This window comes from Hemicordylus capensis, chromosome 6 (genome assembly GCF_027244095.1).
Source record: "Hemicordylus capensis ecotype Gifberg chromosome 6, rHemCap1.1.pri, whole genome shotgun sequence".
Classification (NCBI taxonomy): domain Eukaryota; kingdom Metazoa; phylum Chordata; class Lepidosauria; order Squamata; family Cordylidae; genus Hemicordylus; species Hemicordylus capensis.
In genome coordinates this window covers 68,321,793-68,349,608 of record NC_069662.1, presented here as the reverse complement: position 1 = coordinate 68,349,608, position 27,816 = coordinate 68,321,793, and the positions used below count along the sequence as shown (strand labels likewise).

General features: G+C 43.2%; 1 protein-coding gene and 1 long non-coding RNA gene across 5 annotated transcripts in view; one reads left to right on the top strand and one right to left on the bottom strand.

Annotated features, from left to right (window-relative positions):
• TMEM245 (transmembrane protein 245) overlaps window positions 1–27,816 on the top strand; it is a 154,533-nt gene that overhangs the window by 53,583 nt on the left and 73,134 nt on the right. For all 4 annotated transcript variants that reach the window (XM_053260076.1, XM_053260077.1, XM_053260078.1 and 1 more), the window contains one exon: window positions 14,532–14,636. In XM_053260076.1, the coding sequence (XP_053116051.1) occupies window positions 14,532–14,636 (105 nt within the window). The remainder of the gene's footprint in view (window positions 1–14,531; window positions 14,637–27,816) is intronic.
• Window positions 6,005–10,379, bottom strand: LOC128329247 (uncharacterized). The gene is made up of 3 exons (XR_008309581.1): window positions 10,283–10,379; window positions 7,827–7,989; window positions 6,005–6,173 (listed from the first exon to the last, which is right to left on the bottom strand). It is a non-coding gene; the product is annotated as an uncharacterized LOC128329247 (long non-coding RNA).

Here is a 27,816-nt window from a genome sequence, read left to right as displayed (position 1 = left end):
GTTTTTAACAACAAAAGGGAAGTATACCAAGCATGGTGGAAACCATGTAATTTTTTATGGTTGAAGCATTACTTGCTTCCATCATGCCCACTCCTCTCTGTGTAACAGCTGCTAACTGGGCAAATAAGCACCTTTTTAAAGTGGTGATTCTCTTTATTTAATGGGGGAAGAGCAACGGGCCCTGTCCACTCCCAGTATAGTATTCCTCCAATGACTGTTGCTAGTGACTATCTTGTTTCTTTTTAGATTGTGAACCCTTTGGGGACAGGATACATCTTTATGTAACCTTTGTTGAGAAGTGGTATATAAATATTTGTTGTGCTGTTGGTGGTGGTAGTGAATGACAGGTAAAAAATTGACCCATGTGGTTTCCCCCAGCATTTGGAAATGGGAACTGCACATGTTGCAGTTCTGGCTGCTAAGCAGCTGAAGTACAAGAAGAATATCAAGAAGTGCTGCTTATATTTATTTATTTATTTATTTATTTATTTGATTTATATACCCTCATATGCTAGGCAAAATTGCCTTTGTTGAATGTCTACCTGTCATACAACTGTTAAGAGTCCTGGGCCCTCTGGCCCTTACAAGAAACTCAACAGTCCTTCCCAGCATTGTTTGCTTTTACCAGTGCTCTCAGAATGACAGGCAGAAACTTGACCCAGAATTTGGAGACGGGAACTGCAACTGTTGAAGTTCTGACTGTCAGGGAGCTGAAGTACAGGCAGAATATCAACAAGTGCTGCTTGCACCCTTATATGCTGGGCAAAGTTTCACCTGTGAAATGTCTGCCTTTCAAATAACTGTTAAAAGTTCAGGGTCCTCTGGCCCTTACTCAGCAGCCCTTTTCCCCCTTATGAGGAACAAGATTGGAGGGTGGTAAAAGCCTTACAGGAGCACTGAGGCCTACCAGTTTTGAGGTAATATGAAGCAAAACAGAAGCAGACAGAGTTAAGATGCCTAGGCCTATGTGATTGAGCCTGTTCTGCTATTTACTTCAGATACATGAGTGAAACGGTTCAACTGTAATGGTTACCTTTTTATTTTCAAGACATTTTTCCTTCTCTGGGAGGGGGGGAAAGACTTCACAAGCCAGCCCTGGCAGAGGTTTTTTGCATCTGTTTCCAGGGTTAAAGACAACAAGGGCAGAGGCTGCCCCCCCCTTCTCTCTCCCCTTTTCTCCTCATGTACATTCCAACTGAAGTGAGCACATGTGAAATTGACATTATAATATCATCCATTTTCTTAATTTGTAGAGATTAAAAACATTTTCTTCGACAAACCCATCAAGGAGATTTATATGGAATATAGACCCTCTAAAGAGACCTTTCCTGAAGAAATTGAGCCAGTCTGTGCTTTGCTATTTAGATGCAGAAAATCCTATTTTAAAGATGGGAAAAGACCCAACTGTTCTCTTAAGGCTTCATGCCCACTTTTCAACTTCTGCTCCTCATAACTTAATTTTCTCACAGATCTAATAGAAAACTGACACACTTATTGAGCACGTGATTCTGAGCATAAAAATGTCCCTTCTAGCATGAATAGTACAAACAGAATGCTTTGAAAAGTTACAGGATGTTGCGGGATGGAATTAGGTGAAATAATATGATAGAATGGTGTTTTACTCCTCCACCCACAATACACAAACATGCAGGGCTTTTAATTTTCAGAGCTATAATGGTAAAATGTTGAAACAACTTCTCATTTTACCTATGCTTGCACTACCATGAAAATGACTGCAAACACTGAAATGAAAACAATTTGTATATTCACTTATGTGTATTATATAACAAACCATGTGCAAATTATTTTAGAAAATAACTCAGATATTCACAAAATATCCTGTTTCTGTGTAAATGATAGTGTACAGTTAATGTAAGGATAATGTGCTTCGCTCTGAGCTAATCACAAATGATCTTATTTCTGTCAGATACAAAAAATCTATTTTAAAAAATATTCTGGATGCATATACAGTGTGAAATGTTTACAGATGCAACAAATGTCATCTTTGTTGTGGTCCTTTGTGCATTCATGCTAATGGAATTGCACTTGTGCAGTCAACCTTTTGGAAAACTTCTCTGGCTCTTCAAGATACTCTGATATCACCCTCACACAGACAGCATGACCTTTAGGGAAAGGATAGTTAAAGCATTAGTGTCTCGAGTCCTTTCCAACCACCATGCTAGCAACACTGGGAGAACTTGCTCCTCTGTGGAGACTTGTTTGTGAAAAGAGTAATGAGAACTTTTACTTACTATTTGTTCCTGTTTGGATGATAATTCTTGATTTATGGACCAAGGGGCAAAAAAGCTTTTAAATAGTGTGGATTCTGTAGGCCAAAGATCCTTTCTACTGATGGGAATGACCAACACCTGTAAAATTTGCTTAGGATTTTCTAATGAAGAAATGAGGAAGAGCTATGAATTGCTTTATATGATGTAGCATTAAGGCCTATTTCAACTTCTAGATTGACATATCCTTCACCTACCCTGATCTCTCCTTTGGTACCAACTACAGCATTAGTATCTGTTCTTCCTTCAGTCCCAGCATTGCTGATGCATATTTTACAAAAAACAAAACAAAACCCAGATCTGCCTCAGCACCATCAATAATACTGAAAGTCTCATTTAGTAGATGCTAAGCCTCTATGACACTGAGATAGTCAGATGGGGATGTAACTGAAGACTTCATGTCCAGGAAGCAATGATTCAGAAGGGGCACTGAAGAAAGCAAAGAAAAAGCATTTGTCAAGATCACATAATGATATGACAGTGGCATTGACATCAACAGCCCATACTAACATTCAAAATACCTCCACTGGTGGCACTGTCGAGGTCATCTATGCTGTTGATATATTTTATAGTTCAGCCCAGATCTATATCATCAGTACATATTTAAGACAATTTACAGATTTGAAAGGCAATCTGTGCCAGCTGTACATACCTTTCCCACTAGACACAGAAAGGATAAAAGAATCAGTGTTACACTCCAGGTCAAAGGTCTGTTGAACCTATTACAGGAGGCATCCCCTCTACACATCAGGATTACAGACCTTCATTATTGATTTGTCCAGAACAGTATTGGCACTTCAAGAGCCTATCAATGCTTCAAGATAATCTATTGGATTCGCTCATGTGAGGTGTGATAGCAGACATGTACGACCCTATTTTCCTGTGCCTCTTATTCAAGATCCCTGCTATGGAGATCATGCATTATTCACTTTATCTGCTTTGTTAGCTCTCCCCCAAGGGAATGCCTAGATCTCCTTCTCCTCATTCTGTTCCCAGATCTCCATCTTACAGATTGGAACCACCATCTGCTACAATATCTGCACCTCTGCATAAGAAACAGGTGTTGCCTATCTCAACTTCTCAAAACGAACAAATGCTTCTATTGCCATTATTTCCCTCTCTTTGACATTGGATAAGTGCTGAACATCATAAACATCAGCAGTTTAATTGACTAGGATGGTAATGTTCACGTTGATATTGGTAATAGTATGTTTGGCTTCAGTCCCAACAGCAGCATTGATATTGACATTATTCTCACTGCCAGTATCTGCAATGGAAGAAGAGGAGCTTCAGGTCTCAGCTTCTGAATTTTGAGGAGTCTTGTAATTCAAATGAAGACTCCACACATAGGGCTCAGGAAACCCACTAGTCCACTTGTCTGTGATGCATGAAAAATGATGCCTGATGAACGAAAACAATCCTGGCGAGTAATATACCAACATAACCCAATGACTTAAAAATCTTTGTCCAGCTGGTGAATAGAGCCAACATTTATTGACCCCTGTCCACATATACTGATCAGCCATCTGCAACCAACTCATTCCTCACAAACAACAACAACTTCATCTTCTGCTGGGGAGAAGATTATAATTTACACAATCTAGAGATGGCAAGATGAAGGAGGCATCTCCTTAGAGTACCCAGTGTTTAAATTCGTTCATGTCTCTTCCTCTGCTAAATCAGTAGTGTGTTGCTGTACCCATGTTACTAGTCCTTGTCCAAGCTGCAAAACAAACCTGAGAAAAGCCTTCATTGGTATCACCAACTTCAAGAAAGTTTAAGAGCATGTTATAAGGTCCAGAGTGAAGGCAGTAAGTTTCACAGCCTGTACCCAATTAAGTGGTCATATATGGAGGCCTCGTTGGTGACATTCTGTTTCCATAGACAAAGAGGGCCTCAAGCTGGATGTAGAAAATTTTATTCACCTCCTCCTTAGCCATCTGAATAGCTAAGTATATGGCTTGCATGCCAAGGTACCACCATACCTTATGGGAGTTGATGCAGGAACCTTTACAGTTGGCTCCAGAAGATTTAAACGTTTTTCAAAATTATGTGGTTAATCAGAAAAATTAATACAATAGGTTGGAACCACAAAACATTGACTCAGATGTTTGAGTCTAGCAAGGGCTGCAAGATGTCATGGTTGGGTGAGGTCCTTATCCCTTGTGCGGGATAGTAGGGAGAGGATTGAAAACTTCCCATTAGAAAGAAGGGGACAGGGGGAGGGAGGGAGAGAGAGAGCTTATTTAGCTCTCAGTCAGATGAAACTGTAGAGAAGCTTAAGAAATCAAAATTAACCAGATTTCTGCTACTGGGTTAGTGTTTCCTCACAAGACATGTTGCCATGGTGAGCTGAATGGGTTTTCTGGATCTGCTGCTGCTGAACCTCCTGGGCAGGTATTGTGCCAAGTGTGTACTTATGTATACACTTGGAGGTTCCTGGAGGTCCAAGCAACTATGTGACTACCTTTTGAAGGACACACAGTTAACCTAGATTCTGAGAGGTGTGGCAGCAAGAGATTTTCTGTCTCTCAGTTATGTGGAACCTGAGAGCCTTTGTATACCTGTAAAGCTATGTTTTAATCAAACTTATTCTTTGTATTTTTGATAGGTGACCATATCTGTGGGGATCTGAGATCAAAGAGGGAAAATAAATTATTTACCGCCAGGGAATCCAGTTATGCTGTTGGTATGGGTAAGACCATAATTAACCCACTAACTAGAGGCCTTTTAAAAGGCTGTAAATGGTGAGATGGTCCTGACCTAACAACCAGAGGCCAGAATAGAGCAAGAGTAGATTCCACCTCATGTTATGGACCTGGCAATAGTAATATAGTGTATTATTACACTGTCAGCTTGATGGTTTCTTGTGATAAGAAAAATTAATAAATGATCTAGTACTAGATCATATCTGTAGATACTGGAATTGTATCAGGATTGCCTAAGTGTAAGTCAGAATAGAAAGAATACCATGGGTGGGGGTTGTATAAATCACTGTAAATGATATCCTTTTTTGTACAATTATACTAATTTATGTTCTTTAGTATAATTAATAGAATAAATTATTAAAATATATGGATGTTCTTACTAATAATATGTCATGAATTTAATGCATTAATTACAAAATTAAAATTTACACAAACCCCAAAATGAGGTAAATAGTTAAATGCACAATTATACATAATGAGGCTATTCACATGAGTGTACAAAATGGGGCTAAGGGAGCCCAGCCTGGTTTTGCATGCTCATGTGAACCATCAGGATCGATCCTGGTAGCTACACAGTGGCAAACCCGCCTATTGAGCCACTCAGTTAAATGAGGTTAAGGGAGTGAGCGTTCCCTTAACCTCATTTTTTAAATTGTGTGTCAACCATGACTGCTTGCAGTTGCAGCTGACACCCTTGGTGGGGAGGGGGGGGAATCGCAGTAATGCACTGCACACTCACGCAGTGCATTATTGGGGCTCCGGGGAGTGAGGTGTCACACGTCACGTCCCGGCACCCCAACCCAGGGAAGTGCAGCGGGAGCCGCTGTTTGTATGGGCGGGCAATCCGCCTGCCCAGGGACTACAAGCCGGGGAAGGTACGTTTAACCCTCCTTCCCTGCAGACTGGCCACAAGCTCTTCTCATGGATCGTGAAAAGAACTCTGCTATGTATCATGATGATTTGTACATAATTATGCATTAATCCTATTATCCCACAAATATTATTTCATGTAAATTTTAATTTTTATACAGCACAATACATTAAATGACAGGGCTATAATCCATTTTGGTAACACTTTTCATAGCAGTCCACACGTTTCAGGCACTTCTATAAAGTAGCAGTCTGATGATGGAGGAGTAAAAAAGGACTTCATATATCAATAAAGAAGATACTTCAACTAGAGACAAAGACAATATATACATCATGAATTTTAATTATCTATATCAGATCAAAGTTGATTGCAACTGGGAATCAAAGTCTCTGCTATCTTAGCTCTGCCACTACTGGTCTTTCCACACTCTGCAGTGCATCATACAACCAGTACCACTCTTTCTATCTGGAAACCTGTTGCCCATTTTTTCCAGAACTGACTAGGGATAACTTCAGATTCTTGGGTCCTTACCATCATGCAGCTTGGATATGCTATAGATTTCCAGTCTTCCTAGACTTATTTCCAACCAAGCTAGAAACAAGGGCGAGGGTATTTCATGACTTTCACACTGGATTGTGGATGCAATAAACATAGTTTATAATCAGCCGGCCTTCTTACTAATCAGCCAGCTTTCTTGAAGATAAAATCTCATTCCTTCTTGAAGATAAAATCCCATCAGAACAGTGGGGTCCTCTGCAGCCAGTTTGCCAGGAGTCTCCATGCAAAACGTCGGCAAAGCAGTAATATGGCCCCCTACATTGTCTTTTAAGTATTATGTTCTTGATGTCCAGGGTAGTGAATCGGGAATTGCTGTAGTTCCATGCCTCTTCCTCCATGTAGGTAAGCTAACTAATCTTCCATTAGTGTAAATGCGTACAGGACCATGACAAAGATAAACATGTTGCTTACCTGTAACTGGTTATCTTTGAGCAGCCCTCGTATTCAGAAGACTCACCCACTCATCTACCCCAATGCAGGTGGTGCTTACTTTCTCATTTACCTTTCACAGGTCCTTAATCGTTGGATAATTGTTATTGCTGGTGGCAGTGGTTGTCCAGGGACAGGCACTAATGCTCTTACCACCCTTTCCTAATATCACACTGTCCATGTGAGGGCAATGTCAGAATGTCTCAAGGAGTTGAAGTTTCCCAAAGGGTCGAATGTGTAGGCAATGTCCCATTAGTGTTAATGCATGAAGACCACTCAGAGATCATTGTTTACAATAACCTGTTTCTCCCCACTCCCCTGATTAAAAAAAACAAACCAAAAATGTCTCTTTCATAGCATTTTACTTTATACATTTCTTTTTTGTTGCAAATGCAAAGATAACTTTTGTATCAAGTTTTAAAAACAAAATAAAAGTTGCAAACAAAAGTTCCATTGATTACTTGGCCAGTGTTTCTTTAAACGAATGACCTTCTATTGCTTAATGGCCTGATTTCCCTAATACTTCAATATAATTATAGCATCTGCTTGCAACTGTTTTGAATGTAAAACTGAAAACTAATTTCTTGAAAATAGGGGAAGAGTATGCAACCTGCCAAAGGATAGAAAAGTCTGTGTTCAGTAAAGAATGAAATAGTTCCATTAACATTTTCTTCCAGCGTGTCTGCACTGCTGCGTGTGTCTAAATGCCTGTATTGTTGCGGAACAAGTTACTATTCTGCTGTGACTTAAAATTGTGCAATTGCAGTTGTGCGATGCTGCCTCCATTATTTCCAATGAGGGTAGCACCATGCAACTGCCATTGCAAAATTTTAGGTCACAGCAGCTCTGGTGATGTTTTATACTCAATCAATCAAAGTTTATTACCGTCTATGACCAGCGCAAGAAGGGGGGGGGCAACAATTAAAATATAAATAACAGTTAAAAAAATAACATATCAACAGTCTAACTCACCAACAATGTTATAACTAAAAGGTTATAAAGCAGCACTAGAATTATTAATTAAAAACTGACGCATTCTTCGAGCTGCCGCACAAAAGCCCGCCACTTTTCAAGTGATGGCAGGAGTACTGTCCTCACTCAAGTAGGAAAGCCACTTGTTGACTAGGCGAATTTCCTGGAAAACAAGCCAGCAGTAGAGATATTAATTCTAGACATAAGTCCCTATAAAAGGGGCAATAAAGCAAAACATGTTCGATTGTTTCAACCTCCCCACCACCATTTTATACTCATATATATAGCACCACAGGCAATGCTAAACCACACATGTTTTGCTGCACAGGATGTGAGTCACAGATTTTAATCATAACTAATGCTAGCCAGACTTTACTATTAACCAGAATTGGAAATCACCACCTTAAGTGGCGCAGCGGAGAAATGCTTGACTAACAAGCAGAAGGTTGCTGGTTTGAATCCCCGCTGGTACTATATTGGGCAGCAGCGATATAGGAAGATGCTGAAAGGTATCATCTCATACTGCATGGGAGGAGGCAATGGTAAACCCCTCCTGTATTCATTCTACCAAAGAAAACCACAGGGCTCTGTGGGCTCCAGGAGTTAAAATAAACTTGACAGTACACTTTACCTTACTTTGGGATTGGAAATCAGAGTTTGAAGCTTGTTATTTCTTGTTTAATGGATCAGGAGCATTACGTGTGTACCAAATCTTTGTTTCTTTCTGAGAATCTAGGATGCCCTTCCTAATCCTGGCCTAAAACAGAACTACCAAGAAAACTGCTTAAATATTCAAATGATGCCGTCATATACTTGTCCTAGATGTTTGCTGGTCAATGACCAAATAAACTTATAACTAACTACTTGTCCTAGAGAGACATTGATGTCTTTAATTAATTAATTAATGTCTTAACTACTTAATGTGACAACACACCTCAATAAATATTCCTTTTATTCTAATAGAATATAAATATTATTATTATCCTAATATTATTATCCTATTCCTAGTCTCAAATAAAATATATCCAGGAGTGATGGAACTTTTCAAAGGTTCCACATAGGGAAAATGGAGTAAGGGGCACAAATGTTCCTCGGCTGGTGCTGGAAAGGAATGTGCTGTAGCCCCCTCCCCCTCGCCCAGCATTTGCTTTGTTGACTGGATGCTTCGTTTCCCTCCCTTGCGAGTGAAGCATGTGCTTCGCTGGCTGGAGATGGCACAGGAGACACTACACGTTACTCTTCTGTGTTGGCCATACTCTCTGCATCAGCATGATGACTTGGGGGAGGGGCATGATGGCAGCAGTGTAGCATCTGTATTTCAAACTCTGTTAATTAATTTCTTTCAAGGCGGGTAATGTTACCAAGTATTACTGTGAAGAGAACTTTGAGGGTACTTAAAAGCCACCTAATGGCACAGTGGGGAAATGACTTGATTAGCAAGCCAGAGGTTGCCGGTTCGAATCCCCACTGGTATATTTCCTAGACTATGGGAAACACCTATATCAGGCAGCAGCAATATAGGAAGATTTTATTTTTATTTATTTATTGATTGTTAAATTTATATACATTAAAAGCAGTTCATTCAAAACAGTCCCAAGGCAGTTTACAAAAGTTAAAAAACATATAATAAAAATGACAGTTAAAAGTATGAAGTTAAAAATATGAAAGCAAATCTGATTTAAAATATATAATATACAAACACAAAAAACTGTACAGGATAAAAACACACAGAAGCAGCAATAAAATAATCATGTAAAAGGCCTGGATAAAAAGCCAAGATTTAACAAGCTTTCTAAAAACTGAGATGGAGTCTGAGGAGCGAATGGCCACTGGGAGAGCATTCCAAAGTTTGGGGGCAGCAGCAGAGAAGGCCCTGTCCCATGTGCATGACAACCAAGCCTCACTCATTGTCGGCACCTGGAGCAGAGTCCCCTCAGATGATCTCATCAAGTGGGCAGCAACCCTTGGGAGCAGGCGGTCCCTCAAGTATGCCGGGCCCAAACTGTTGAGGGCTTTAAAGGTCAAAACCAGCACCTTGAATTGGACCTGGAAACACACTGGTAACCAGTGCAGCTCTTTCAAAATAGGTGTGATATGATCACACCAGGCAGCTCCGGATAGAATTGTAGCTGCCACATTTTGTACAAGCTGTAGTTTCCGGATATTCTTCAAGGGCAGCCCCACGTAGAGCGCATTACAGTAATCCAGCTGTGACGTGACTAAGATATGGGTAACTGTGACCAGATCTGCCTTCTTGAGAAAGGGATGCAGCTGGCGCACTAGCCAAAGCCGTGCAAAGGCACCCCTGGCCACCGCCTCCATCTGAGCTTCCCAAAGCAGAGCCGGGTCCAGTAATACCCCCAAGCTGCATATTTGCCCTTCAAGGGGAGTGCAACCCCATCTAGAACAGGTAGAATCACCTCATCCTGATTGGCTCTCCTACTGACCAACATTACCTCTGTCTTGTTCGGATTCAGTCTCCGTTTATTAGCCCACATCCAACCCATCACGGCCTCCAATCCCCGATTCAGGACATCCACTGCCTCCCTAGGATCAGGTGACAAGGAGAGATAGAACTGAGTGTGATCACAATGGGCTGTAGATGGTTCCTCCCCCATTACCTGGGGGGATGTGTGGAGCAATGACTTTGCTACAGGAAACAGCTCTGCTGGTCTGCATTGAGCAGATGCAATGGAGTTGGAGGAAAGGCATTTTTTTGCTGCCCCCACCGCCACAGAGTAGTCCCTAAAATGGGCTCTAGCCCGTGTTCGGTCGGATTTGGCACAACTCTTCCTCCAGCGTCATTCCAGCCGTTGTCCAAGTTGTTTCATCTCCCTAAGCTCCGAGGAAAACCAAGGAGCTGAACGGGCTCCACCAAGCCAGAGAGGGCATTTAGGAGCAACTGTGTCAACAGCCCGGGTCGTCTCTCCATTCCAGAGATCAACCAGGGCGTTGACAGGGTCACCAGCTCGGGAAACTGGAAAAGGCATCATCTCATACTGCGTGGGAGATGGCAACAGTAAACCTCTCCTACCAAAGACAACCACAGGGCTCTGTGGTCGCTAGGAGTCAACACTGATGTGATGGCACACTACCTTTAAGAGTTTTTACTGAGATAAAAGCAGAAGGATTTTACAAAATGCTTCCAGGTCCCTTTTGTAAAGACAATAAAATATCTGTCTTGAAGAGAAGATTACTTTTTAGAGGCTATGGACTGTATCTCAAGTACTGGCCTGGAAATAGTGAATATCATCCTCATTAGGGATGAGTGCGAACTGGTTCGTGCACTCCTGGTAGGCGGGGGTGACTTTAAGGGGCAGGGCGCATGCATGTCAGCAATGTCCGATATGACTCTGACCGGGGCTGCAGGAAGGTACGCTGCAGCCCTGCAGCAACGATTTTGGGGAGAGTGCCAGTGAGGGAAAAGTGGTGAGGCAGGTGAGGGCACCCTCTCTGCTCCTTGAAGCCCCCCTGCCTCGGAATCGGCTGAAACTCTGGACTTCCAAACTGGTTTGGTGCTCCAGAAAAGGAGTGCCTAACTGGTTTGTGCACATCCCTAATTCTCATAACAAAGATAGCTCATAAGTTTGGTTGTAAAGTGTCTTTGAGGATTATATTGCTGATTTATATAACATACCAAGATTACTACACTGACAAATTCTATGAAATTAAACTAGTGCCCAAAGTTGTCTGGGAACATCAAAGTATGACTAACAAATGATGTATTACCCAAGTTGTAGTTAGGAGATATAGACTAAGGGTTGAAGAGCCAATAATAGACAATATCTGACTGCTTAAATTTAAGAAATGATAATAGTTCTTATAACACCTCTACTGCTGAATTCTTAAGTTGGAAGTATTTTTAAATCTTCTAGACTTCTCCAGAGACCAGGGGCATAACAAGGCTGGAGTGGGCCCAGAGACAAAATTTTAAAATGGGCCCCTCGCTGATACACACACACACACTTCACAATATATAGCCATGTGACTTGCCTCTGGGGGCCCCCTCGAGGCGTGGGGGCCCCTAGGCAGCCGCCTCCCCTTGCCTAATAGTAGTTATGCCCCTGCCCGAGACCATTGTGCACTCTAAGGTGATCGCTTGCATGCATTTGAATCCAGTCCCCCGCTCAGAGGATTCCATCAGCTGCGCAGTCTCGCTACGCTCCAATGGCTGCTGAAGGTGCTGGCAATCTTTCTGCTCTGGCCCCATCAAGAGCCCGCTGAAATGGAGAGGCTTGCAAAATCAGTTCTACATCCCTTCAAAGGCCCAGGCAAGAAAGATTGTTCCAGCAAATCTGCGGCCATGCCTGACTGCTTTTGTTTCAGCCTGAGGCTCCTGGAGGCTCCCCACCACCTTCGGCTGTTGGCACGTACTCTAGTTTAACAGCTCAGAGAAGGCCCGGGAGCAGCCACCCTTCCATTCGGCCTCCCCCCGCCTGCTCCCTATAGGCTAAGGCTTCCTTGTCCAATGGGAAAGCCGGGGGAGGGGCTTCTGCCAGGAGCTCTTGTGCTTAACTTGCTTTCAAAGCACTTGCTTGCAGTTGCAGGTCTTATACCTCGGTGGCTCAGAAAGGAGTGTACCTAGCTGGAGGGTGTGTGTGCCGTGAGTGAGTGAGCGTGTGTGTTTGTGTGTTTGTAGAGGGAGGTGTGTGGTGTGCAGAGTGAGAAGGAAAGGAAAGTACTAGAGGGACTGTGTGTAGAGGGAGGTGTGGGTGGTGGGTGGGAAGGGAAGGAGTGTAGTAGAGTGTGTGTGCGCGCATGTGCGTGTATAGAGGGAGATGTGTGGGTTGGGGATGGAAAGGAGTCTAGCTAGAGGGATTGTGTGTGCGGCGGGGGAGGTAAAAATCTTTTGAAGATGATGAATAAACAAAGATGAACAATGATGGATTATTTGTTCATTCATCATGTTGCACCAAAGATGATGAATGAGCATCTTTGTTTGTTAATCATCTTTGGTGCAAAACGATGAATGACCAGAGAATCCACTATCATTTTGCATCAAATAATCTACTCTCAGAACACCTCAAAAATTGAAAATAACAACAAAACCCAGTACTACATGGGCTTGTGGTTTTGGAGGTGGTTGGCACTCCATGTGCACTACACCACAACTTGCTCTGGGCCACCCCAGTGCCCCCCTTGTGGAGCTATGGGGCTGCTGAAATCCCCATTACTCCCTATGGGGGAAAGCGTAAAGATGTGCAAACTTCAAAAATTTGTTAGAAAGCACCCCTTTGGCCAATTTCTTTGAAATTTGAGTGGTAGCTTCCACTCACTGGGCACTACCACCCAACCCACTGGGACCACAAAATGGAGGTCTGAATCTCCTAATTTTGAAGGGTCTGAATCTTGGCGATTTGTTTTGAATTAGAAGCTGGAATAGATATAGTTTTTACTATTTTCATGTGCTACAAATAACCTTTCTTTTTGAATGTAATTTGTAACCTGGTACTTTGACATCGTGTAAATGCTTGATATTTGTATTTTGTCATTTGCTAATATGCAGCTTTTCTTCAAGTAAAGTGCCTTGGCCTAAAGCTGAGGTTCCTGTTTGTTATTTGACAATAAAAGAGTTTAAAAGTGAGAGAGAGAGAGAATAGAATTCACCACCTTTTTAACTTGTCTGAGCAATACTTGGATTAACATAGCTTAATGCCACAGGTGTTCATTTTGCTGGAAAGTAAAGCTTATGTTGAGATAAAGTATACGTTCTCAGAAGGCATATATCTCCTATGCAAAGGTATTGCCTTCATCATGTACGCAACACAACCTGGCTTAAATCTTGGTTTCACACAACACTCCCGAGCCTCAGAAGAATCTTATCCCCACTCCCCACATGAGAATTGGAAGCATTCTACTTCTGATTCTAGTTATGAACCAGCCAGGATAATTTATGATGTCCGAACTAGCCATTCTGGCTTGAATCTCGGGTTCAGATCCTGGTTTATTTTGATTGAAATGAACCAGGATTGTTTGATTCAGACATCAACAGATGATCCTGGCTTGTTCCTAACTAACACTAGAAGTAGAATTCTTTCAATTCCCATGCAGGCATGGGAAGAGGAAACGTTTCTGAGGTTCAGGGTTGTTGCATGAACTCACAATTTAATCCTGGTTCTGCATTATATCAGAACTTGCCCATTGTTTAAACTCTTGTTTTCTTTGCTAGGTGTTTGCTTTGTGCCATGCTTGCGCAGTAACAAAATAATTGGCATCCTCATCTTCCTCATCTTCCTCATTTTGCACACTTGAAGTTGTAGCCAAAGAAAGTGAATTCAGACTTTCTTCTGTCTAAATGGAGATAAAAGTAGTCATGTCTGTCTTAAGCCTTAATGCCAGTGGTATTTGGATTCATATTCTTTGGATACAACTCTTCATTTAAGTGTTAAATGAAAGTGGATCAGTTTCTTTGTTGTATAATTCATCTCTATAAACAGAGATATTTCTCACTAAGACAGAAGGCTACCAAAATAATTTGTTTGATTGTTACATTTATATCCCACTCTTTCCAAAAGGCTCAGAGCGGCTTACAGCATTATTTAGAATTAATAATCCTGTCCCAAAAGGGCTCACAATATCCTCACACAGACATGGGAGGAGGGAACATTAGGGATCTTGCAAGATGCCACAAGGTGTTCATTTGCACCTGTTTTTGTTTTCCTAATGTTTTATGACTGTTTTCTTTCTTTCTTTTTCCCTACACAGATAATTGTGTGGTTGGAGAAAACGCTAGATAAAATCATTAGCATTTTTATTATATTTGTGCTAGTGATCGGAACACTCCTGCTAGCTCTGCTCCTCACAGCAAAGGTACTGTATCCTGTTGAGTGGGTTTTTACTATTTTATGGGTTGTTGTTTTTTAAGTCATGTCTATAAAGATCATTAACCTTTCACTGCCTTATCTCAATTTAAGACTAGAGCAGTTGTACTGTCAATTTGACTTTGTTAATGTAAATGCCTTGTAATATGTGTAAATGCCTACATGTTTATTTGCGGGATAGAAGAGTCACCTATGCAAATGTAACTTTAAACACTAGAAAAATGGTTAATACTAAAATATGGCCTACTAAATGATGCTGAACACAATAATAAATGGCATAGTTGAGGAGATGGGCCATATCTTACAAGTAGAGCATATGCTTTATGCAGAATATCCCAGGTTGTATCACCAGCATCTCCATTTTAAAGGATCTGGCTTCATAAAAGGCAGTGTCATATATGTAGCATTTACTTTAGTAGTATATCTTTATACTGCATAAGAGACTATATAAAATATTTAAGATAACTTTGATTTAAATATATCAGTACTTGTACATTCCTTTTTTGAATAAGTCCTACTTCTGATTACAAGTATAAGGGCTCACAGACATCGGTTTAACTTACTAGCCAAGCACTGATCTGCCCCCAACACCTAATATGGCTTTTGGGGAAGTCACTCAAATGTTGCCTTAAAGACCCCCAAGCCACTCCACCCCCAAATACCATTTAGGAAAAGCCTCCAGAAGGAGAAGTGCATTTGTTGTGTACCTTGGCACCATCTCCCCAATGAGAGAGCCACTATTCAAAACCTTCCTCAGTAGCTTGATGAATCAGAGATAGCGATGTATATGAACCTTTTCGGAGGCCCTTTTATGGGCCTATGAACAGGTTTGAATGACCAGCGGTTTGGTCGTTTGAAGGCAGGGGGGTACCTTTAAGGGCGGGGGAGAGTGCTCTTATCCATTCCGCCACATTTCCCTTGCTGGCAGTGCACTTTAAAAGGGTCAGGCGGGGCGGCAGCGTACTTCCCTGCTGCCCTGTTGCCTCTTTGGACTGGAAGTGACCAGAAGTACATGATGTGCATGTGCATATCGACGTGCGCACCTGTGTCGGATATTTCCGGTCACTTCCGGTCCAACGAGGCAATGGGGCTGTAGGGAAGTATGCTGCCGCCCCGCCAGACCCTTTTAAAGTGCAGCGCTGGTGGGGGAAACACGGCAGGAGGGGTAAGAGCATCCTCCCCCGCCCTTAAAGTTACCCCTCCCCCTGTCTTCAAGCCGCCTTCTGCTGGTTTCGTGCACATCTCTAATCAGAGACAATACTGAAGCAAAAAAATAATAATTGCAGAATAAAAGTGTGGCAGATGTAGGTACTTGTAGCCTCCTCCTCCTTCTTTTTATTATTGATCAAGTTACTTATTATTACTGTAAGATAGGCATGCAGCAGAGATTTTTTTTTTGTCCTAATAATCAACCTTCCCCTTGACAAGGTTTAGGCCTAATTACCCTTTCTTATTTCCATATATTTCACCAAAAATCTCTCCTGGCAATTGCTCTATCCTACCCTCACTCCAACCCTGATCAGATTCAAAGGGCTTCATTTAAGGATTTTGAAGTAGCAGTGTTCTTCCGGGTCTGGCCTCCTTGTCCTCTGGACTCATAGGTCAATCACTCTCCACAGTGGAATTAGGCTGATACTTTGTGAAAGGATTACCTTCCTCCTCTGCATCTCCTCCTCCATTTGGTTGGTTCATTCAGAATGCTCCATGACCAGTGATCCTTTGGTCATTTCTGTCCAGTCTTTTGGCGTGTTTCAGTCCTTCATTTCCATGCCTTGCGAGTTGCACTTTTGAGTGAGGCAGCTGAGTTACCAACAGCAAAACCATGACATCATACCTCAAGCAGACTGACGTCTCAAACAAATATCAACCATACTTACTGGGATTTATCACAGCCACTCCATGTTACTCAGACTTCTCTCTTTGCTTCCTCAGAACACAAACATAATTCAGTAATGAAAAAACCTTATTCTCAGCTGCTGGATGAGGACATCTCACATGGGTTATCCTCCCAAGCATACTCCAGAAGGCAGGACATATTTATATTAGTCAAAGCCTTTAAGTGGCCTGGGAGGATAGCCCCTCCCAGTTTAGTTTGTCCTGCAGAGCTCCAGAGAGGACAACACTGCCTTGCTTCGATTGCCACTCTGCCTTTACTCCTTTTTTCTTTGCCTCCTCTCATTCCGTTCCTCTTCACTTTTATACCTTTAAAAAAAGATAGAAAAGAAGAAAACCACATCTACCATTTCCATTCTCTTCCCCACTTTCCTCTCTTCTCCTGCCGATGGAGCCTCAGAGATCCGGCATCCTTAGTGTACTGATGCCGAAGGGGAAGAAATCGGTGGACTCCTTCCAGCCCAGTAAGCCCCATCACCACCGTGTGATGGTGCGCACTGCACAAAACACCCCGCCACGGACCACTGCATCTTCATCAGGTGTGATGGTGGGGGGGAGGTAAGGGCCAGAACCCACTATCGGGGCATCATAGTGTCTGGCTTACGGCAATCCAGTGCACTCAGAAGCGTGGCCATTCAACCTCCCCATTCAACAGGCCTGAAAGCCCCGACCTCGTTGTCCTAGAGGAGGCTATCCTCAGTGCTCCAGATATCTTGCAGCCTGCACCACTTCCCTCCAAGCCACCCATGCCTCTCAGGACAGATGCCGACACGACCATCCCGAAGAAAAAGAAACTGAAACCCGGAGAAGGGAAGGGCGATGTTTCCGCGGGCTCCTCCTTGCTAGTGAACCCTTCAGGGTTCCTGGACTCTCCACTGCAGGCAGAAATGTTTTCCCCTCAACCCATTGAGGAGTGTGGGGGCAGAGGAGCTCCAAATGTAATGCCGCTCCAACTAATGCCTATTCAGCTGGAGAGCAAGCCAACAGAAGCCCCAACAATCCTGGCCAGCCCAGTAAAGCCTGCTCTGGTGAGTCCAGGACCCTTTGGGCCAGTAGCCCCTAGTGGACCAATGCATCCCCAACCTCCCACCGGTCCTACCATACAGGTCCTACCATCCCAGTCTCCTCGCCCCCACACAGAAGTGCCTGAGCCCTGGCGTGTCTGGTGTTCATCTCTGCTAAACCAGACGCTTGGAAACCACCAGCCAAAATGTCCACATAAAAAGCGCAGCAAGTGCAGGGAACAGTCCACCACCTCATCACAGGACTCGGACTCCTCCTCTGTGTCTTCAGAACCCTATCCTAAAAATAAAAAAAGAGGTCATAAGCACAAACATTTCCATAAGTCCAAAGGAAAAAAATACAAAAAGTCAAGCTGAAAGCATAAGCAATTCTCCTCTGAGCATTCATCCCTGATCTCTGACTATGACTCTCCTGACTCTCACCTAGGCAGACTCATGGACCCCATGCCCCTACATGGGTCCTTGACTCCCCAAGAAGACCCAACAGGGTCAGGGCAGACCCCTATGGAACCAGACCCAAAGCTTGAGTCCAAGGAAGAAGGAGAATGGTCAGATGGCCAACAGGTGGAGCCCTCTGCCCATTCACATAGGCTCTTTCCATCTGAAGATTTTTCTAATCTGTTTGTAAAAGCCTTTCAGACTCTGCCCTGAAAATTGAGGGCTTACAGGGAACTACTGTTCCTTCCAGGGAGTCATTAGTCCTTCCCACCACCTCTTCACTGGACCTGTTGTTTCCACTACCGGAAACTTTTGCAGAAATCGTAAGACAGGAATGGCAGGCCCCTTCTGTACAGAAGAAGACTACTGCACTGGCTAACAAACACTATGGCTTTGTCCCTACAGCAGCAGCCTTATTTCAGACACCTCCTGTCAACACTCATGTGGCCGCTCTCACATCTGGTGCCATACTGCCCTGAGATGGAGAGTCTGTGCTCAAAGACCCCACTGAAAAGAATCTCGAATTCCAACTCAAGAAAAACAATGAATGCATTTCATCATCTATATGGGCGTCCATAGCAGCTTCTCTCATTTCTAGGGCATCACTACTCTGGACAGACAAACTCTTTCAATCACCACCACCTGATCCACCCAGGGACAGATTATCTTAAAAATTCAAAAGGCCCAAGCTTTTATAGCAGATGCAACACTTTATTCGGTACGTTTCAGGGCACATGCCATGGCCAACAATGTGGTGGCTAAAAACACTGGCAGGTCGACACAGCTTCCCGCTCTAACCTTTCCTCGGTTGCCTTTACAGTTGCTAAACCTTTTGGGGATGAGAACTTACAGGATGTTCTAGCAGAGACAACGGATCAGAAGAAGGCACTCCCTTCATCCACCCGCAAAGATGACAAGCAACCTAATAGAAGATTCAACCAACCCTTTCGACCCACTTTTCCCCCCACAGACAGCGACACAAGACCACAGTGGACTAACTGGAACAAGCATCGCTTCAACCTCAAGGCTAGCTCTACAAAACAACACTTTGGACAACAATCTAAAGAGCCAGCGTGGTGTAGTGGTTAGAGTGCTGGACTAGGACCAGGAAGACCTGAGTTCAAATCCCCATTCAGCCATGAAAACTAGCTGGGTGACTCTGGGCCAGTCACTTCTCTCTCAGCCTAACCTATTTCACAGGGTTGTTGTGAAAGAGAAACTCAAGTATGTAGTACACCGCTCTGGGCTCCTTGGAGGAAGAGCGGGATATAAATGTAGTAGTAGTAGTAATCATCATCATCATCATCATCATCCAAACCTCGACAATCCTCCTGACTCACCAGGTGTGGGAGGCCGCCTATCTTGCTTCTTCCATTCCTGGGAGGCGTCCATTTCTGATAAATGGGTCTTAAACACGATCCTCCATGGTTGCTAAATAGAGTTGATAACCCGTCCCAGGGACAGATTCCTACCCATGCCCTGCTCCAAATCCCACCTGAAACACGTGGCTCTACAACAAGCAATCAATCACCTTCTCACCATTTTGGCAATAGAACCAGTTCCTCCACACCAACTCCGATGAGGCATTTACTCTATCTTGTTTACTGTGCCCCTAAAAGACGGCTCCTTCAGAGCAGTATTTGATCTCAATAACTCAAGAAGTGAGTCAGATGCAGAAAATTCTGAATGGAAACGCTCCGCTCCATAGCAGAAACTCTCATGGAGACATTCTGACATCAATTGACCTCACAGAGGGATATCTTCATGTACTAGTCCACCCACACTCCTGCCACCTCCTCCGTTTCTCCTACCAGAGATGCCATTACCAGTACACAGTACACATTACCAGTACACAGGTAGTACACAGTGCTACCATTCGGCCTCTCGTCATCCCCAAGGATCTTCATGGTGGTGATGGCCCCCTTAGTGGCTCACCTCAGACTCCAAAAGGTCAGACTCTTTGCTTTTTTTGACAATCTCCTCATACAATCCAGAGAATCCGCAACACAAGATGTAAACACCACCCTTGCTGCATTATCTTCTCACGGGTTTCTAGTCAACACTGCCAAGAGCCACCTGACTCTCTCCACGCAACTCCAACACTTGGGGGTGGTCATAGACACAATGCGAGACAGGTTCTTCCTCTCGGAGGAGAGAAAGGACAGATATTACTCTTAACCCGATCCGTATTGTCTCTCAAGAGGGTGTCAGTCATGACCCTAGCTCAACTACTGGGTCTCATGGTGTCCACCTGGGAAGCACTCCCCTGGGCATGCTTTCACCTCTGCCCTCTACAATGGTTTCTCCTACCGCACCAATTGGAGATCGCACAGAAACATCACACAAGGGTCACTCTACCTCCTTCAATCAAGGAATCTCTATCTTGGTGGATAATGCCTTCCCGCCTGAGTCAAGGCAGACCCTTTCTAGACTCTCCCAGAATAATTGTCACGACAGACGCCAGCCTCTGCAGCTGAGGAGCACATTGTCTATCACACTCAGCCCAAAGCACTGGGACTCCAAAGGAAAAGTGCCACAGCATGAACTGGCTGAAGCTGAGAGCCATACATTAAGCACTCATGGCCTTCAAGAAACAGGTCCACTTCAAAGACGTCCTGATACGCACGGACAACATGACAGCAAAAGCCCACGCAAATCACCAGGGAAGGACCCGATCCCAGTCTCTCCACCAGGAATCGGTCCTCCTAATGCACTGGGTGGAAACATACCTGTCCTCCATCATAGCACATCATGTCAGCGGTTTCCTCAACACACATGCAGACTGGCTGAGTCACCAAGAGTTGCACCCAGCGGAATGGAAACTCAACTCTCAGATCCTCCATCTCCTCACAGGAGCTCTGGGTCATGTCAGTGGACCTTTTCGCGTCTCACCTCAACACCCAACTACCTTGTTTATTCTCCCACTTTTCATGCTAACAGTCAGAAGGGGTGGATGCCATGTCAGCTCCATGGCCCACACCTATTGTATGCATTCCCACCGATCGCACTCCTTGGTAGACTACTCCGCTGCATTCGGTTGATGAAAGCACAAGTGATTCTAGTGGCTCCCTACTGGCCTCACTGCCCATGGTTCACAGAAATTCTTCACCTGGCAGTAGATGGCCCATGGTTTCTTCCACTGAGGAACAACCTCTTCAATCAGGGCCCAGTCCTTCTTCATGACCCAGCTTGGCTCAGGCTTGCCGCCTGGCGACTAAACACAACATACTTGGCTATCTTGGATATGACAGACATGTCCTAGATAAAATACTGGCATCCAGAAGGTTGTCTACCAACCGAATTTATCAGTCCACCTGGCACATTTTTCTTTGATGGTGCAGACAGCACAAACTTTCAGCAATAGAATGTGAACTTCCAGAACTTTTACTGTTCCTCCAAGATGGTCTAGACAAAGGACTATGAGCCAGCGCCATCAAACAGCATGCAGCAGCCCTGGGATCGCTTCTCTCACCTTCGGTTCACAGGTTTCCTTCTTGGGACCTCCACAAGGCCCAGAGGGTACTACATGCGCCTCCATTTGAACCACTACGTTCAATATCCCTCCACATTCTGTCCATGAAGCTAGCCTTCCTGGTAGCTATTCCATCAGCCAGGCAAGTTTCCGAACTCAGGTCCCTATCCGCCAATCCCAGATTCTGCATTTTCTCCTCAGATTTGGTTACTCTGATTCTGGATACCTCAGTACTACCAAGGTGGTTTCAGTATTCCACAGATCTCAGAACCTAGTTCTACCCTCCTTTTGTCCTAACCCCTCTCATCCAAGAGAAAAAGACTGGCACAAGCTCAACGTCTGTCGTTGTCTAAAGGCTTACCTGTCTCGGTCCTCTTCATTCCATTCCATGGAAGCTTTGTTCGTGTCCTTCCTACCATCCACAATGAGGCAACAAGTCTCACCATCTACTTTGTCCAGGTGGATCAAAGCCTGTATTTCCTTGGCATATGAAGTCCAACACTTTCCTACTCCATTGAAGCTCACTGCCTTCTCCATGAATGCTCCACTAGAAGACATCTGCAGAGCAGCAACGAGGACCTCTCCATCCACGTTTACAAGACATTACAAGCTAGACCTACTGCAATCCTCTCAGGCTGCCTTCGGCAGGTGTGTGCTTCAACATGTCCTTCCTCCCCAGTAGCCAGGGTTACCCTCCCTCCCAAGGTCTCGTTAGCTGTGGCATGCCCCATGTGAAATGTGTTCACCCAGCAGCTAAAAAGGGAACATTGGTCACTCGCCGTGAAGGTTGCTTCTTGTTGCTGTCTGCACCTACTAGTCTGTACCTTGTTAACCTGTTTTTTCAATACTTACTGTTACCTTTTATGGATGTTTTCCTTCCTTTCTAGAAGCTTGGCTTAACTAACTAAACTGGGAGTGGTTACCCTCCCGGGCCTCTTAAAGTCTTTGACTAATTTAAATATTTCCTGCCCTCTGGAGCATGATGGGGAGGATAACTCATGTGAGATGTCCTCAACACCAGCAGCAAGAAGAAAGCCTTCACAATGAGTGGCGAGTGTTCCCTTTAAGATGAGGGTAAGTGCCAGAATGTTCCTAGATTCTCCTTATCAGACTCAGAAACATTCAGAACTAGGAAGTCGCTCTTCAGAACCTGTGTCTCCCAACTTAGTTGGTTTTACTCTGTTATTATAGGGGATTACTGGATGGAAACTCAGGAAATACTACATTGATTTTTTTCAAAAAAAACAAAGGATTATGCTACAGCACAACTAAAGGAACATTAAGAAGTATTACCCTGCCAGGGCTCTCTGCTCATCATCTCAGGCCCTGCTCATAGCCCCAGCACTAACAGAGATCCGGTTAATGGGGATTAGAGACAGGACTTTTTCAGTTGTGGCTCCTTGGCTTTGGAACACCCACCCTGAAAAGCTTCACCATGCTCCCTCCCTCCCTCATTGTTTTTTTAAAAAAACAACAACTTTTGAACAGGTTTTTTAATGTTCCATCTTTGGTTCCATCTATTAGGTTCTTTAGTTTTTGTAATTCTCAATTTTTAAATAACTTTTAATTTGAAACTTATAAAACAGCAATGGTAATTCTGATTGTGGTTTTAGCCTCGACTTTTTACTTGTTTACTTAATTTCGTTAATTTTATTAGTTATATTTTATATTGTATCTATTTTATTGTTGTGAGCCACCTGAAGCAGTAGTGTACTGGAGGGGCACAGTGTATAAATTTCAAATAAAATAAATAAATAAAAGTTAGTGCTATCTGATGGCCAAAAAAAGGTAGCAAACATTTGTTTTATAGCATTTTTCAGTTTTTAAACTGCTGCTGCTCAGCCATTTTGCATTGGATCTGCACCAGATTTGGAGGGGTGGTATCACCTATCACTTAATTAATGTCTACAAATTTCCAGGCAGATTGGACTGACAATTTAGATTTCATGACAAATAGAATGTTCAGGGCTTATAATGATAGCATATTGATACGAGTGCTCATCCTGTCTATAAGAACATAAGAACAGCCCTGCTGGATCAGACCCAAGGCCCATCTAGTCCAGCATCCTGTTTCACACAGTGGCTCACCAGATGCCACTGGAAGCCTACAGGCATGCCTTCCCTCCTGCTCTTACTCCCCTGCAACTGGTACTCAGAGGCATCCTGCCTTTGAGGCTGGAGGTGGCCTATAGCCCTCCAGCTAGTAGCCATTTATAGACCTCTCCTCCATGAAGTTTTCCAAACCCCTCTTAAAGCCATCCAGGTGGTTGGTTGGTTACCACATCTTGTGGCAGATAATTCCACAAGTTGATTATGCATTGTGTGAAAAAATACTTCTGTTTGTTGGTCCTAAATTTCCTGGCAATCAATTTCATGGGATGACACCTGGTTCTAGTGTTATGTGAGAGGGAGAAGAAATTCTCTCTATCCACTTTCTCCACACCATGCATGATTTTGTAGACCTCTATCATGTCTCCCTGCAGTCGTCTTTTTTTCTTAACTAAATAGCCCCAGTTGTTATAGCCTTGCCTCATAAGAAAGGTGCTCTAGGCCCCGATCATCTTGGTTGACCTTTTGTGCACTTTTTCCAGTTCTACAATGTCCTTTTTTTAGATGTGGTGACATTTTGGTCTATGACCGCAAATAAACATGATTGATAGATGTGGTGACCAGAATTGTACACAGCACTCCCAGGTATGGCCTTATCATAGTTTTATATAAGGGCTTTATAATATTAGCAGTTTTATTTTCAATCCCCTTCCTAATGATCCCTAGCATGGAATTGGCCTTTTTCACAGCTTCCACACATTGAGTTGACACTTTCAACAAGCATGACCCCAAGATCCCTCTCATGGTCATTCACCAACAGCTCAGATCCCATCAACGTATACTTGAAGTTGGGGTTTTTCGTCCCGATGTGTATCATTTTACACTTGCCAACATTAAACCACATTTGCCATTTTGTCATCCACGCACCCAGTTTAGAGCAATCCTTTTGGAGCTCCTCACAATCTGTTTTGGATTTCACTACCCGAAAGAGTATGGTATCATCTGCAGATTTAGCCACCTCGCTGCTTACCCTACTTCTAGATAATTTCTGAATAAATTAAAAAGTACCGGTCCCAGTACAGATCCCTGGGGGACCTCACTTCTTACTTCCCTCCATTGTGAAAACTCTCCATTTATGCCTACCCTCTGTTTCCTGCCCTTCAACCAGTTAGCAATCCACACATGTACTTGTCCCCTTATCCCATGACTTCTAAGTTTCCTCAAGAGTCTTTGATGACTTGTTGACACTCTCAAAGCACTCCAAAAGGCAAGATTTGTGAGGCAAAATTTACCTTTGCAGAAGCATGCTGGTTCTCTCCCAGCTGGTTCTTCTATGTGCTTTACAATTTTATCCTCCTTTAGCTTTTTATAATTTTCAGTTTTAATTTGAACCTGATGATTGTGGCTTTTAATCTGACAACTTTTTCCTTTTTCTTTTCTTGTTTAATTTAGTTATTTTATTACTTTTATTGTGTCTATCTTATTGTTGTGAGCTGCCCCAAGCTCTAGTGCACTGGAGGGGCGGGGTATAAATATTTTTAATAATAATCCTTGAAGATGCTCTCCATCAATTTGCTTGGAACGGACATTAAGCTAACTGGCTTTTAATTTCCCATATTGCCTCTGGATCCCTTTTTGAAAATCGTTACATTTGCTACTTTCCAGTCTTCCGGTGCAGAGCCTGATTGCAGGGATAAGTTATATATTTTAGCAAGGAGGTAGGCAATTTCACATTTGAATTCTTTGAGGACTCTTGGATGGATCCCATCCGGCCCTGGCTATTCACTAGTTTTAAGTTTTTCCAGACAGTTTAGAACATAATCTCTTGTTACTTCTATCTGACTCAGTTCTTTAGCCTCCATCCCTGAAAAACTTGGTTCAGGAACAGATATATGCTCAGTATCCTCTGCCATGAAGACGGATGCAAAGAACTCTTTGAGTTTCTTTGCAACCTCCATATCCTCCTTAATAATCCCCTTCACTCCCTCATTGTCCAGTGGTCCAACTGCCTCCCTAGCAGGTTTCATGCTTCTGAGGTATTTAAAGAAGTTTTTGTTATTCCTCTTGATGCTTTTAGCTAAATGTTCCTCACTCTTTTCACCTCCCTTATTGTCACCTTGCATTTCTTTTGCCAGAATTTGTGTTCCTTTCTGTTCTCCTCATTTGGGCAGGCCTTCCAATTTCGAAAGGAAGTCGTCTTCTCTTTTATGGCTTCCTTGACTTTACCTGTTAGCCTTGCTGGCATCCTCCTGGACTTAGTGGTACCTTTCCTCCTTTGGGGTATACAATCTAACAGGGCTTCTAGTATTGTGGGTTTGAGTAAACTTCATGTATTTTGGAGCGAAGTGACTCTCCTGATTTTCCCTTTCAGCTTTCTTTTGACCATTTTTCTCATTTTGGAGAAGTTTCTTCTTCTGAAATTCAAAGTGTCTGTGTTAGACTTCCTTGGTGATTCTCTCCCCACATGTATGCTGTATTTGATTGCACTATGGTCACTGTTCCCTAAAGGGTCGATGACACTGACATCACGCATCAGGTCCTGGGTGCCACTCAGGATTAAGTCCAAGGTTGCCTTCTCTCTGGTTGGTTCCATGACCAACTGTTCTAGGGCACAGTCATTCAGAGTAACTAGAAATTTGACCTCTTTGTCTTTACCTGACTGTGAATTTACCCACACATAGACTGGGTAATTGAAGTCACCCATTATTACAGCCCTGCCTCTCCTTGATGGCTCCCTGATTTCCTCCTGCAACTCCCAGTCACTGTCAGCATTTTGATCTGGAGTGCGATAGCACGTCCCCAGTAAGATGTTCCCTTTCAGGCCTTGTATTGTCACCCACAGGGTTTCTGTGGAGGACTCCAGTCCACCTAGGTTTTCTAGCTTGTTAGATTCTATCCCTTCTTTAAAATACAGTGCTACTCCACTTCGAAGGCACCCCCCGTCCTTTCTATAGAGTTCATATCCAGGGATATAAACTATATTTGCATTACTGTATAAAATAATAAGCTGTCAATAAAATATAAGTATAAAATAATAAGCTAAGTCAATAAACTCAAAAAAGTGCTCCATACTCTCACACTTAACAACAAAATAATGCCCCACACTTGCACACTTCAAACACTCACACCACATGTTCTGCAACCACACTCCCAATGTTCTCCCTCCTCAAAATGCCCAGTGTATGCCTGAACTTGGTAGTCAGTGATTAATTTCTATTATCTCCAGTGGAAATATACTAAAAATGCCTCTGAGCAAATGCAGAGTGTCGTTCCCTTTCCACTGAGCAACTGCAGTCTTCCCTTTCCAAACAGAATTAAGAAAAAATTATAGGAAATTGCTCCTCCACATGCCTGCATTCCTTCACATCTTTTTCTAAAACTTAAAACACTCTCCTCACCTCCCTGGCAACTGTATCATATACAGTATAATAGAGAAAACAGACTCTTCTCCCTCCGCCCAAAAGTTGTATCTCTTGTGTTTTCCCAACTTCCATCCAGCAGCTTTTCACAGCTTTGTTTTAAATTCCCCTCCCGGACTCTCCAGTCCTCTAGCCATAGAAAGGATTTGTGCCACAGCACAAGCTGTTTTTCAGCCCCAGGGCTAAAAGGGCTAGTGAGCACAATTTTTCCCTTCATGCAAGATCTTCACCCCAGGTTTTTCTGCAACTCCTCCCTCTCTTTCTTCCTCCCTCCCTCCCTCTTTCTTTCTTTCTTTCTTTCTTTCTTTCTTTCTTTCTTTCTTTCTTTCACCAGACTTGGGAATGATGTATATAGAGAGAGAGTTGGTGCAAAATCTCCCCCACCTGCCACTTTCTGGCTGGGAAGCTTTGCTACACAATACCCAGTTTCTCATACAGCAACACAGAGAAGCTGACATTCAGAAAAATTGTTTAAAGAAACAACTAAAAACATCTTTTTAGAGAGACTTTTAAATATTTTATCTGCTTCTTGTATCTGGTAGGTTCCTCAGTGCTTAGCTTTTTTGTAATTTCATTTTTTTTAAAAGTCAGTTTAATTGTGATTCAAGCCTGGTCTTTTAACTTTTAAAATTTTTATTAATTTTTTATTCTGTATTGTATCTTCTTTTTTATTAATGTTGTAAGCCACACCGGGGGGGGGGGAGCAAAATATGGCTTCATACAAAGGCATTTTACCCACTTGCTTTGCTGCTTGTGTTTTCTCTCTGGTGTGCACATTTGGAATAGAAATGTGAGTGGAAGATAAGGATTGCCTGGCAATATCAGGGTGGAAGGGAGAGGATTAAATCATTAAACCCAGTCACTCATTCTGGAAGC